The 13,765-nt window shown below is 35.4% G+C and overlaps 1 protein-coding gene across 1 annotated transcript in view; it reads left to right on the top strand.

Moving 5' to 3' along the window:
* The window catches only part of LOC143654615 (phosphatidylinositol 3,4,5-trisphosphate 3-phosphatase TPTE2-like), a gene marked incomplete at its 5' end in the record, with an annotated part of 57,316 nt that extends 43,596 nt beyond the window's left edge, over positions 1 to 13,720 (top strand). Inside the window, 4 exons of the mRNA XM_077126489.1 lie at positions 7,715 to 7,806; positions 10,443 to 10,538; positions 11,818 to 11,888; positions 13,456 to 13,720. Coding sequence (XP_076982604.1) covers positions 7,715 to 7,806; positions 10,443 to 10,538; positions 11,818 to 11,888; positions 13,456 to 13,552 — 356 coding nt within the window. The remainder of the gene's footprint in view (positions 1 to 7,714; positions 7,807 to 10,442; positions 10,539 to 11,817; positions 11,889 to 13,455) is intronic.
* Positions 13,721 to 13,765: the final 45 nt, after the last annotated feature.

Here is a 13,765-nt window from a genome sequence, read left to right as displayed (position 1 = left end):
ATCTGGAATTATTCTGTTTGGTATGTTATGCTTCTTTGACATATATATTTGTCTTTTGTTGTGGTTGGGAAATTTTCAGCTGTTAACTCCTCTTCTACACCTTATTCCCCTTCTCTTCTCATTCTGGGACACCCAGGATGTGAATGCTTGTTTGCTTTGTGTTGTCAGTTTTTTCCATTCTTTTCACTATCTATTCTTTTGTGTATTTGAATTTGGATGCTCTGACTTTTACCTCACTGATCCTTTCTTCTACTTCTTCACATCTGCTGTTGTGCGCTTCTAGTGTATTTTAAATTTCATTTATTGTGCCTCTCATTCCCATAATATCTGTTATTTTTCTTTGCATGCTGTTTTAGTTTGCTAATGCTGCTGAAATGTAATACATCAGAAATGGACTTCTTTTTATAAAGGAGATTTATTTAGTTACAAATTTACAGTTCTTCAGAGGAAAGACAGCTGACTATTCTCTGGGTTTCTCTGTCACACGGGAAGGTACATTGGCAAAGTCTGCTTACCTTCCCTCCTGGTTTCTGGGTTCAAACTGCTTTCCCTGGGATGAGTCCTTTCTGCATCTCCAAAGTCTGGATCTGTGTCAGCTCTGAGCTCTGACCTGAGTTGTACTGGCTGCTGAGCATGGTTCTAGCTCTTCCTTTTAAGCCTCCAGCTAATTAAATTAAATGTCACTCATTGCTGAAGGCACTCCCCTTAGCCAACCACAGATGTAATCACCCATAGATGAAGTTCACATGCTGGTGATTTAAGTCCACAGCAACAGAACAACTAGGTACCATCGCATGGACAAGTTGACACCTGAACCTAATTACTACACTCACTTTCAAATTCTTCTTTATGCTCAGCCAGTATCTTCTTAATATATTTTATCTCTCTAGCTATCTCTTTGAATTGGTTTAGGAGATTTGGTTGGATATATTTAACCAGTTGTTCCAGATTCTGTATCTCCTCCAACATTTTGATTTACTTTTTTGACTGAGCACATCTTCCTGTTTCTTTATATGATTTATTGTATTTTGCTGATTAAAAGAGCATGCTGTTCTATGGTACATAACAGTTTCAAACCAGCACAGATGTAATTTAATGCCCCATGGTAAACACAAAGAAAATATATTAAAATATATACAAAGAAATGAGAATGAACTCTAAATACACACAAAAAACCCTTAAATATGAAAATATTAACAGAGTTCTGGAGCAAAAATGTATAGGACTTAGAAAACCAAAGAGCAAAATGGCAGAAGAAATCCTGCATTTTCAGTTCTTACTTTTAAGTCTAACTAAGTGTAATTGGATTAAGCTCTTCAATCAAAAGGTACAAATTGGCAGAATAGATTTTTTTAAAAAGCAAGACCCAGTTATATTTGAATGCAAGCTATTTACCTTAAATTCAAACAAAGTAGGCTGAAAATAAAAAGATGGGGAAAAAATACAGCACTCAAATGGTGACCAAAAGAGCACTGGGGTAACAATACTGAATATCAGATAAAATACACTTTAAGTAAAAAACTGCCGTGAGGGACAAAAAAAGGTCACTACTGATAAAAGAGGTCAATTCAGTAAGAACACATAACAGTTATAAATATATATGCATCTAATGACAGGGCCCCAAAATATACGAAGCAAATACCTGCAGATTTGAAGGGAGAAATAGATGATTCTATATGCATAGTAGGAGACTTCAATCTCCCACTGTAATAATGGGTAAAACATCCAGATAGAAGATTAAAAAGGAAATCTAACACTTGAGTAATTGTATTAGTTTGTTAAATGCTGCCATAATGCACTATACCAGAAATGGGTTGGCTTTTATAAAGGCAGTTTATTAAGTTAAAAGTATACAGTTCTAAGGCCATAAAAATTCCAAATTAAGGCATCCAGGGAAAGTATACCTTGACTCAACAAAGATCAATGAGTCCAGAACAAGTCTGTCAGCTGGGAAGGCATGTGGCTGGCATCTGCGGTCCTTTTGCTTCTCGTTTCAAACAGCATCCCTGGGTCCATTTTCTTTACGCCTCTCCAAACATCTGGGTCTCATGTTGTCTCTGAGCTTCTTCCAAAATGTTTCCCTTTTAAAGGATCCCACTAAGCTAATCAAGGCCCACTGTGAATGGGGGGAATCACATCTCCATCATCTCCATCCAATCAAAAGGACACACCCACAAATGAGCACATCACACTTCCACAGAAATAATTCAGTCAAAGCTTCCCACCCTGAACAATAGGTCTGGCCCTACAAGATTGGTTCAGGGTTAAAAGATGGCTTTTCTGGGGTACATAATAGTTTCAGACTGACAGAGTGATTCTCTAAACCAACTAGATCTAACAAATACATAGAACACTTCACCCTACAGCTGAAGAATACACATTCTTCTCTAGTGTTCAGGGATCATTCTCCAAGATAGACTATATTTTAGGTATGGAAAATCACAAATATCTAGAAATTAAACAATGCATTTTTTTAAACTTTTTAAGATCATATAATGTAACATACATACAAAGTGAAGAAAGAAAAAAAAAAAACATACAATGGTTTTCAAAGCACTCTTCAACAAGTAATTACAGGACAGATCCCAGAGTTTGTCATGGGCCACCATAACATCGTCTCAAATTTTTCCTTCTAGCTACTCCAGAACATTGGAGGCTAGAAGGAATATATATATATTTTTTATCTTCATTTTTTTTCTTTTTTGTGAGAAATAACATACATACTGAAAAACAGTACATTTCAAAGCACAGCACAAAAATTTGTTGTAGAACAGATTTCAGATTTTAGGTGGATTACAATTCCACAATTTTAGGTTTTTACTCCTAGCTGCGTTAAGATACGGGAGACCAAAGGAAATAGCAATGCAGTGATTCAGCAATCACACTAAACAATGCAATTTTTTAAAACCAGTGGTTCAAAGTACAAATGAAAGAGACATTTAGATATATCTTAAATTAAATTAATTCAGAAAAAATACATACTCAATTTATGGGGTGCAGCAAAAGTAGTGATGAGAGGGAAAGTCTAGCTCTAAATGCTTACATTAAAAAAGAAGACGGATCTCAAAATCAGAAACTTAACTTCACAAATGGAGTATCCGGATGAAGAAGAGCAAACAAAACCCAAAAGCAAGCAGAAAGGAGGAAACAGGAAAGATTAGGGTGGGGAAAATGAAATAGAAAATTAAAAATCAATAGAATCAATAAAACCAAAAGTTGGCTCTTTGAAAACATCAGTCATCTAGACCTCTATCTAGAAAAAGAAAGAGAGAAGAAAAGAAAAGGCAAATAGAAAAAGAGGATGCAAATAACTAAACTCAGAGATGAAAAGGAGATGTTACCACCAACCCCACAGAAATAAAAAGGACTCTAAGCAGATACTACGAACAACTATGCAAAAACAAATTGGATGGATAGCCAAACACACAAATATTTACACACTGGCAAGGAAAAATAGACAATCTTAATGATCTCAAAAAGTAATGAGATTGAATCAGTAATTAAAATCTTCCCAACAAAGAAAAGCCCTGAACCAAACGGCTTAACTGGTTAATTTTACTAAACATTCCAAAAAGAATTTACACCAGTCCTGCTCAAAGTCTTCCAAAAATATTGACAAAGAAAGAAAACTTCCTAACTCAATTTATGAGGCCAAAGTCTCCATAATACCAAAATAAGGTAAAGATGCCACAAGATAAGAAAATTACAGACTAATGTCCTTCGTGAATATAGGAGGCAAAAAACTTCAACCAAACACTGGCAAGCTAAATCCAATAAAACGTTTAAAAAGTACATACTGTGATCAATTGGAATTTATTCCAGGTATGAGATGGTGGTTCAACACAGGCAAATCAATTAATTTAATATACCACATTAATAGAATGGAGGAAACAACCACATGGCCATCTCAATTGTTGCAGAAAATCCAGCCCTTCTTGATTAAAAAAAAAAAAAACACCATACATTTAGAAAAGTAAGAAACTTCCTCAACATGAAAAAGGACATATATGAAAACCCCACAGCTAATGTCACATTCAATAGGAACGACTGAAAACTTTCCCTGTAAGATCAAGATCAGGATAAAGATGCCCACTGTCACCACTGTTATCAACATTGTACTGAAAGTTCTATGCAGTCAATTAGGCAAGCAAAGTAAATAAATAAAAGGCATCCTTATTAGGCAGGAAGAGGTAAAATTTTCCCTATTTGGAGATGCCATGATCCTATGTATAGAAGAAAATCCTGAAAAATCTACAACAAAGCTACTAAAGCTCAAAAAAAAAAATTCAGAAAAGATGCAGTATGAATGATCAACACACAAAAAATCAGTAGTGTTTCAAAATACTAAAATGGATAATCTAAAGATTAAGTTAAGAAAACTTTTCCATATATAACTAAAAGAATAAAATATCTAGGATAAAATTTAACCAAGCGTTAAAGAACTTGTATATAGAAAATTACAAAATTTTGTCAAAAGAAATCTAACAAGACCTAAGTAAATGGAGGGATATTCCATGTTTATGGATTAGAAGACTAAATGTTCTTAAGGTGTCAATTCTATCCAACCTGATTTACATATGCATGCAACCTCATTTACATATACAGTGCAATCCCAATGAAAATTCCAACAACTGTCAGAAATCAATATGCCAATCATCAAATTTATATGGAAGGGTAAGGACCCCTGAATAGCCAAACCGATCTTGAAGAAAAGAAAGAAGTTGGAGGACTCACACTTTACAATTTTAAAATTTAGTTGTTTTTAGTTTGTTTTGCTGCTGAAAGCAGATAGCATAAAATGTGTTGGTTTTTAACAATGGGAATTTATTAGTTTATAAGCTTAGAGTTTTGAAGCTGTGCAGATGTCCAGATCAAGGCGTTATCAAGACAATGCTTTCTCCTGAAGACTGACTGCTGGCCATCCCTGGACTCCTCTCTTATGTGGCAAGGCATGTGGTAGCATCTGCTATTCTCTCCCTTCTCTTATGGGTTTTCTTACTTTCATCTTCTTGCTTCCCTGGCTTTCTCTTTCTCTCTCTCTCTCTCTCTTCATTTATCCTATTTATAAAGAGCTCCAGTAAGAAGATTAAGATCCAATCAGAATGAGGTGTGTCACACCTAAACTTAAGTAGCCTCACCAAAAGATTTTGCCTGCAATGGGCCCACACCCACAGGAATGGATAGACTTTAAGAACATACTTTTCTGAGGTTCATACAGTTTCAAATCACCACACGTTGCTACAAAGCTACAGTGGTCAAAACAGCATGTTAAGGGCACAGGGACAGATATATAGCCCATGGAATCAAATTGGGATTTGAGAAACAGACCCCTAACATCTATTACCAATTGATTTTTGATAAGGGTATGAAATCCACTTAATTGGGAAAAAAAAAAAAGACTCTTTGAGAATTGGTGCTAGGAAAATAAGATAGCCATAGCAGAAGAGTGAAGTAGAACACCTACCTCACATCATATACAAAAATAATTCAAAATTGTCAAAGACTTTAAAACTCCTTAAAAGAAAGAAAGAAAGAAAGAAAAAGAACATTGATAAGCATCTGCAGGACCTTGTGTTAGGTAATGGTTTCTCAGGCTGTAAAACTCAACACACAAGCTCTCCCTTGTCCTCTTTAGTGGGTCAGAAGACATGGCGGCAACTGCGGCAAAGTGAGAGCCCAGAGATGCTGCTGCTGCCAGCACAGCCAGATAGCTGAGCCGACCCCAGGGGCTGTCTGCAGGCCATTCACTCTCTCAATGAATCAGAAAAATCTCGTTATATCAGAATAAGAGGGACGGTACTTTGATTGTGATTGTGGTGTGCTGGAGCTACCTGATCACTGTAACCAAAAGCCCCCAAAGCTTCCTGTTGAAATATATAGCAACAAAGGAAGATAAGAAGCAAAACAGAAATAGTGCTTACTAGCACCTTAGAACGATGCTGCTCAGGATCAGTCCAACACTGAATATATCTGCAGTGTGAGGAAGATGTTCAGAGAATCTTGTGTGCATATTTATTCACATTTTTGTTAAATGTTAAATTGTTTAGCACAAGTAATCTGAATGCATAGTATGTCATTTCTTTCCATTTGAGTTTGAGTGTTTTCTTTAAATGTCTGCAGTGTTGCTGCCCCTTTCTTGAACTGTGAGTACTGCAATCTTTTTAAATCTCAGAATGAGTAGATCATTTTGAGCTTTAAATCTGTGAGGAATGCAACAGCCTGGTTGGCATACGCAGTGAACATCAAGAAACCATCTTGCTGTGGAATCATTTTTCTTCTCCCTCTTTGAAAGATCTTTCTTTTTGATGCCAGTTTTCTTCCTTGTTTATACAAGCTCAACAATTCAAAAGGAATACGCAATAGTAAGGATTTCAAAATGGTAGAGAAATTTGAAAGCCTTAGGAATAGTCATGGTTTTGACCTGGGCTCTAGGTACATGGACTTAAAACCATTGGATTGTGGAGATAATAGCTTGGTTTTTTTCTGCTGTAGACAATGGCTGTAACAAAAGAGTAGCCATCAAGAAAATTGTCCTTACTGATCTCTCGAGTGCCAAACATGTTCTATGTGAAATCAAAAGTATTAGAAGACTTGACCATGATAACATTGTGAAAGTGTTTTGAAATTCTTGGTCCCAGTGGAAGCCAGTTAACAGACAATGTGGGCTCTATCAGAAACTAGAATACAGGTTACCAGAGAGTGGAGTGGGTGTAGGGCATGGGTAGTTAATGCTTTAATTGGTACAGACTTTCTGTATGGGGTGATGAAAAAGCTCTGGTATTCAATGGTGGTGATGATACCACAACACTGTGAATGTAACTGACACCACCGAATTACATATTTGAATGTGGTTGAAATGGAAAATTTTACATTGCATATATGTTACTAGAGTAAAAATTTTTAAAAAACATAGGACTGTAGAACACCAACAATGAACTCTAATGTAAAATACAGACTGTATTAAATAGTTTGATTATAATAAGATTGTTTCATCAGTGAAACAAAGGTAACACACTAATGGGAAGTGTTCATAATAGGGAAAACTGTATGTAGGCAGGGCTATATGGAAACTGTTTTCTGCAGGATTTTTAGGTAAACTTACAGCTTCTCTAATTAAAAAAAAGAACAATTAACGTAGGGCTTTATTATAATATTTAAGTTCTATACTCCAATATTAAAATAAAATATGTAGGTTTGAAAGGAAAGCAATAAAAATTAATTAGAGAATGAGAAACCAGCCCTTGGAGGAAATGTGTTAGGAAGTCAGTCATTTGGATTAACAAAAAGGGTAAGAGACCATTTTTATATGCATACACACCAAACCCCACAGGAATGTTGGTATGTACTTACTATCCTCTATTTGCATAGAGATCTCATTAGGAACTAAGCCAGAGGAATTTAGAATTTATTTTTTTAATTATGACTAGAAATCTGGAGAAAGGAACATATTAGCAAGAGGGGTTGCAAATCACCTTTGCTAAAATATTCTTCTGTTTAGAAAAGTGAGAAACTGTATGTCATAGAAACTGAAATATATGTATCTTTTCCCCCATCCTTTGGGCTTGAAACCTTGGCTTTCAAAGGCAAAATCCATACAAGACACAAATGATCAAATATTGACATATTGTTATCTGGGATAACTTTTTTTTAATCCATAGTGTTCACTGGTAAGACATTTTGATCTTTGCTCTAACCGGCCTCTTATTTCATTCAGGTATTGGAAACGGTACTGGAAGTGATCTGCAAGTGCAAATCATAATGCAGAAAACGACTGTCTTTTCCTGTTGCAATTCGAAAAACTGCAATGTAAGAAAAAGCATGTGGACTGAAATTTATGGTGTTTGTTTTAAAGTTTGATGTTAAATCAGCATGTTGACATCCCCAAACCATCGCTTCATAAAGAGATGCCATATTGCTTTCTGGTTGCCATCTAACTTGGTGTCATTGGAGTCAAATGCAAACCAGGGCTCATTGTTCAAAACAGGTTTTCCTGGGCATTTTCCAGAACAGATTTTCAGTTCAAACTGTTGCTTTGCCTTTTCCTTCTCCACAAATGGTGAGCATGTTTCCAGGGATCTATTAGGGTTTTAATTTCATGTATCCGGTCATTTTTAGCCATATTCTCTTCTTCTTGGTCATTTTATCTTTCATTGTAATTCAGCGATTTGCATATTTTAGTGTGCATGAAAATCACCAAGGATGTTTTGAAAATGTTTTTCCTGGGTTGTACTCCCCGAAGTATGATTCAGGAAACCTGGCATGGGGTCCTAACAATGTCCCCAGTGATTCTAATTCAGATGTTCTGTGGGACCATGCTATGAGGAACAATGCAAGAGTGTATAGCTTGGGGAGGAATCTCTTTACCCAAAGCAATGGAATGTGGTAGTCAATATTTTGTTAAAATGTTGAAGAAATGCCTAAGATTATAGGCTTTCTCTGAAGCAATAAGAAGGCTTTCCTCATGGGTCTAAGAAATATAATCTTTTAACATTCTTCTCAGACTTTTATCATTGGTTCTCCTGCTATCTCTCCAACACTATTTTCCTTTCTCTTCTTTTTGGCCCCCCCAAACTGAGGGCATTCACCCAGGCCTGAACCTGAGTTTCCCATTCTTGGTTGTGCTCATCCAGTCCCTGCTTTAAAGCATCATTTGTTCTTTCATTCATCCACAGATACTTATGTGCCTAGTGTCTGGCAATATGGCAGATGCAGGGAGCTACAACATGCAGTCCAACAACTCAAATCCAACATTTGTCAATCCACATTTATCAAAAGAGCTTATCCTCTGCTTCTGCAAATGACACCAGCATTCTCTCACTCAGGCCTTAACATGCAGTGTTATCTCTGATTCTCTCTTCACCTTGGCCCTCTAAATCCATGTAGTCATCCAATTCTGTTGATTATGGCTTTGAAATCTCTCTTTGCTGTCTTCTTTCCTTTCTATTCTCAGTGCCCCTCCCTGGCCAGGGCCTCATCTGTTCATGCATAGATTTCTACAGTGGCCTTCTTACTTTCTGTTTCTCCTTATACAGTGCAATTTATGAAGTCCTACAGTGTACATCCTGAAATAGTTTCATTGTGAAAAAACTGTAATACAGCGCAGAAGACAAAACTACACGCCTATGGACAAAGCTGGTTAACATCTTTGGCTCAGTGTTCTCATCTATAAAATAAACACCTTAAGTGCTGCGAGGATTAAATGAGATAATATATGTGAAGTTGCTTTGTGACTTATAAAACACAAATAAAATTTTACGTGGCAGTTAGCAAGCTACTTTGCCACGGAGGAAATGCACCACCATATTCCTTGGCAACTTCATGCTTATTTTCCTGGCCCTTGAGATCTTAAGACATGGTCCTATCGTGGCTGAGCTTATCTGCATCAGTAACTTGACCTGCAGACTCTGTTCCAAGTAAACTGGTCCCCTCTGACCCTTGGAACACAACATTCTATTCTGTTTTGTGTTTGTTTTCCCTTCCTGTCTGGATTGGATTCTGTTTTGTGTGCTGCTCTTTATTTACACAAATCCTTCCATGCTTAGCTCAATTCCTACCTCCTCTGTGAAACTTTCTCATCCTACATCTTTCCAGCAATGTTCGACATCACACTAGATCTCTATCATATAGATTAGCACTTAATTGGATGTCATTCCATTATTGCTTGTATGTGTACAGCGCTTTGAAGGCATTGATTGTGTCTGCGTTTATTTTTCAATATTTTTCATAGTGCTTAACATAGACCTTTTACATGATGGGTGCCATTATTATGTGGTATTAACAAATAACAAAGAAATACCTAATATAACTTCAAAGTTGTTTATTCCAGAAACTTGACCTATCTTTGGTCACCCCATCCAGCAGCCTTCCATAAGCAGGGCCTATGATTCCATTCAACAAACATAAGGTTTTGATAAAACCTGATCAAGTTTGCATTGCTTTTTTTTTTTTTTTTTTTTTTTTTTTGCATGGGCAGGCACCAGGAATCAAACCATTAAACCCAGGTCTCCGGCATGGCAGGCAAGAACTCTGCCTGCTGAGCCACTGTGGCCTGCCCTGCATTGCTTTTTGAATGCCAAAAGGCAGCTTTGAAATAGAGCTTCTTAGCAAATTCTCAAAAGAGGCCCCAATATATGAAAATTAGGTCACAAACTCAGCATTAATATTTAGTTGGTTAAAACTAATAGAAAATTAAATACTGTTTTTTAACAGTGTTGTGCCATAACCCCAAAATGCTGACCTTTTAAAAATTAAACAACAGTGTTACAACTTCACAGAAACAATGGTTGACATTTATTTATACACATTGTGATGGGGCTATATAAGATCAAGAGCACTTGATAAATATAGGAAGCCTAGATAAGTGAAAATTTACTTCAGTGTTATATTTATTTATCATCTGGTCACCAGCTAGGTTTAATAGAGTTCCATATGTTCATTCACAGAGATTTCATGACCCTGAAAGAGACAGCGTAACGTTTGATTTACTGGACTGTCCAACGCTCTATGATGACATCAAAGTGAAATTTCTCTCTTTTTCAGTGAGTAACCAAGAAACAACCTCTGCCATTATGCTTGTCTAGTCTTTGGAATAATTTTCGTTTGGGATTTCCGTTTCTACAGTTCCCAACATGAGAGCTAAAAGGAGAGAGTCAACCCCAAACCTGGGAGGGGAAGGAAAACAATAAGTTAGATCTACAAATTTTTTTTAAAAGAACATATGTGACTTATTTTTTATTTTTGTTCATTTGCTTTTTCTAAATGCAATGCAATTGGTATGTACTAAATTTTAAAATAAGAAAAAAATATAAAAACCTAAAGCTTAAAAACATAGGTACATTTTTTACTGCAAAGCGGTGATCCACATTTATGTTTTGTATCTTTAAAACACATTATTCTACCTAGTGTATAAAATATTCTAATGTGAGGGAGATTTTACTTTCCTCTGAATTGATATATAATACATAACAAATGGTATTTAATTCAATATTTCATTTGTGACAAATAGTAGGTCTTTCATTGTCATTACTCTGAATGAGTGTTATTTATATTGACAAGGCACATGAAAAGTATGTCTGTTATTCTGTATTCAACAAATTTCTAAGCCTCATTAGTTTCATTTTCCTATCAGAACTGCCAACAAATAAGTATTGATCAATGTAAAGTTTATTTCCTGTGCCCTCTTTCATCCCCAGCTTACTCCCTTTTGGGATACAATCTGTCGGGTATTGAAATGGTAAATGTGTTGAAGCAAGTGCCCTGGATAATTCCTATACTGGACAGATGCTACCTGAATTTGGAGCCTCATCTAATTCTGTCTTTCACAGGGGACTCCAAGCAGAGACCCTGGTGTAGAGTGCCTTCCTGGGGGGCCTTGGTAATATCCAGAATTTACTATTGTCAAGAATCAGGAGATGGAAACATTTTTTTTAATTTTAGTATTTCTATCATTATTATCATTAATAATGATGGTTAATATTCAATGCGCCTGCTCCTTGTAGAAATGGATAATATGTATGGGTATTAAAAGGCATAGGTCCTTAGTCAATTCTGTTTAGCACTAATCTAAACTATTTTAAAACACCAGTCTCTAAGTTTATAAATATCATGGAAAAATTATTTTTCTAATTTTCTCTTAACTCTCTTGTGCTTTGTGTGTATTGTTATAGACTGTAGAGTGCTGCATATTTAATAACTACAATTGATTGATAAATATGTAAATGCTCAAAAAGGAAATTTAATCCCTTTGGAATGTTAGCTCTTTGTATCAGTTTTACTATGAAAAAATAACCTTTTTCTTTGCTTTTCCTATGTTTTTAGAATATTCCTAAATACTATGATGACTGCCCATTTTTCTTTTGGTTCCATACATCTTTCATTCAAGATAACAGGTATGACTATAATATAATTCAACAGAAGCAGTTAATCTTCAATATATGAGCATATGGTGTAATGGCAAGTCTTTTACTGATTGTTGTAAACTCAATTTATAGCAACAAAAAAATCCCCAAGTCACCATTCTTCATTGCTTTGTTCTTCTTAATCTAATTTAAAAAAAAAAATAAATAACTATCCTAGAGATGCACTGTCACATTATCCTCAAGATCCATGCCACGTGCTCTGGTACAAATTAAAAAGTATTACAGTCAAATCTTGGGTGCAGTTATAAATCCCTCCCATGGAAGTTTAACTTAAATCTGCTCCGTGTCTAGCATACAGGAGGCACTCAGTAAATATTGGTTAACAGGTAAGCAAAAACCACTAAATCCTATTTTAAAATAAGGTATGGTCTAGAGATGCTCTAGCTAGTGTAAAAGCTGATCGATACACTTATAGCTAGGGCAGAAGTTATAAGGCACAAGTGTACATGAGAACAGCTAAAAATCATTAATTTAATAGTCACCATGTAAAAATGATTTTAACTAAAGTGGGAAGTCTTTTGTAGTAAAAAATAAAAAAGTAATTATTAATTGGATTGGAAGATTATTATTCCAGAGAACCTTTTACCATATCTGGAAATGCATTCCAGACAGTGCAGTCCACCTTAAGGGATATTTGTTCTACAGTTGTAAAAAATTGAGTTTGCATTCCTGTTTCGTAAATTATTCCATTTAGAGTTGAAGAAGCGGTTGTGAAAGTTGTGGTATGAACTGATAGTTCTCATTACAATCCTAGCCTTTTCTTCCAATCTGAACTGGATCCAATAACACTTCAAGCCCAGTAAGGCCACAGTAAATTTAACATCTGATCTACTTAAAATGCACACACATTAAATGTATTTTGATAGAGTGAGCGTGGGGCTTGATGGAAAATTTTTACCAATTTTTTTCTTGAATGTATATAAATAATAAACTTTGACCCATAACATCAGTAAAGTATCTCAAATAGTGACGTCTGGGTGAAACTTCAATTGGTGCTACTCAGGAGTGGTCATTAAGGACAATTTTCTTCCCTTTACACCACCGTGTTCACATTGGAGAAGCAAAAACTCAGATCACGCTCATACTCGTTTATAGCTTTAAAAACTTCCTTAACATTTTAATTTCCAAACTACTTGGACAAGCTGTTTTTATTAGTTATGAGATTGTGGTTTAGCCAAACTTCATCATTTAAAAGGCTATCTGTCTCTTACTCTGCGTTTAAATATATATCCAATCTCTTCGGGTTAATTTCTGTCACATATAGGAATTTAGATTGCTTTACTAAATACAGACATCATTATTCTCATGAAAGGCAATGTTAAAAGAATCAGTTAACCTTGTTTGCTGAATGTTTTTTACTGAGATTAAGTTATTTTGCAACTTACTAGAAAGGTATATGAGCCAATTAAAAAAAGCAGAAAAGGAGCTGAGACTCTAATCAAGGCAAACAAATTTATATTTTTTAAAGCTCTAACAAGGGTGCCTCTGCATGACTTATCTTTCAGCCCTAAAATAAACTTTTATTTTCTATTTTTAGGCTTTATCTTTCCAGAAATGAATTAGATAACCCCCATAAAGAAAAATTATGGAAAATCTACCGTAAAGAATTTGGAGTGGAGGTGTATTTTGAATGAGGCATAACCTCGAGTTTATACTCAGGGCTAGTAACTGAAGTATCAGTTTTCCACCTACCAAAATATCATCTTTTCCCCATTCCCTGCTACACATTTAGTTCCTTCTCTATTTCCTTGGTAATAAACAAATATTTATTTATATATACAAATGTACTGGCGTGTTCTATTAAAAAGAGATAAATAAAATGTCAATACTGTTTTATTTTTAAAAGA

This window comes from Tamandua tetradactyla, chromosome 13, assembly GCF_023851605.1.
Source record: "Tamandua tetradactyla isolate mTamTet1 chromosome 13, mTamTet1.pri, whole genome shotgun sequence".
In the NCBI taxonomy this organism is placed as follows: domain Eukaryota; kingdom Metazoa; phylum Chordata; class Mammalia; order Pilosa; family Myrmecophagidae; genus Tamandua; species Tamandua tetradactyla.
The sequence above is the reverse complement of the archived record's forward strand: the minus strand, read 5'-3'. Positions and strand labels throughout refer to the sequence as shown.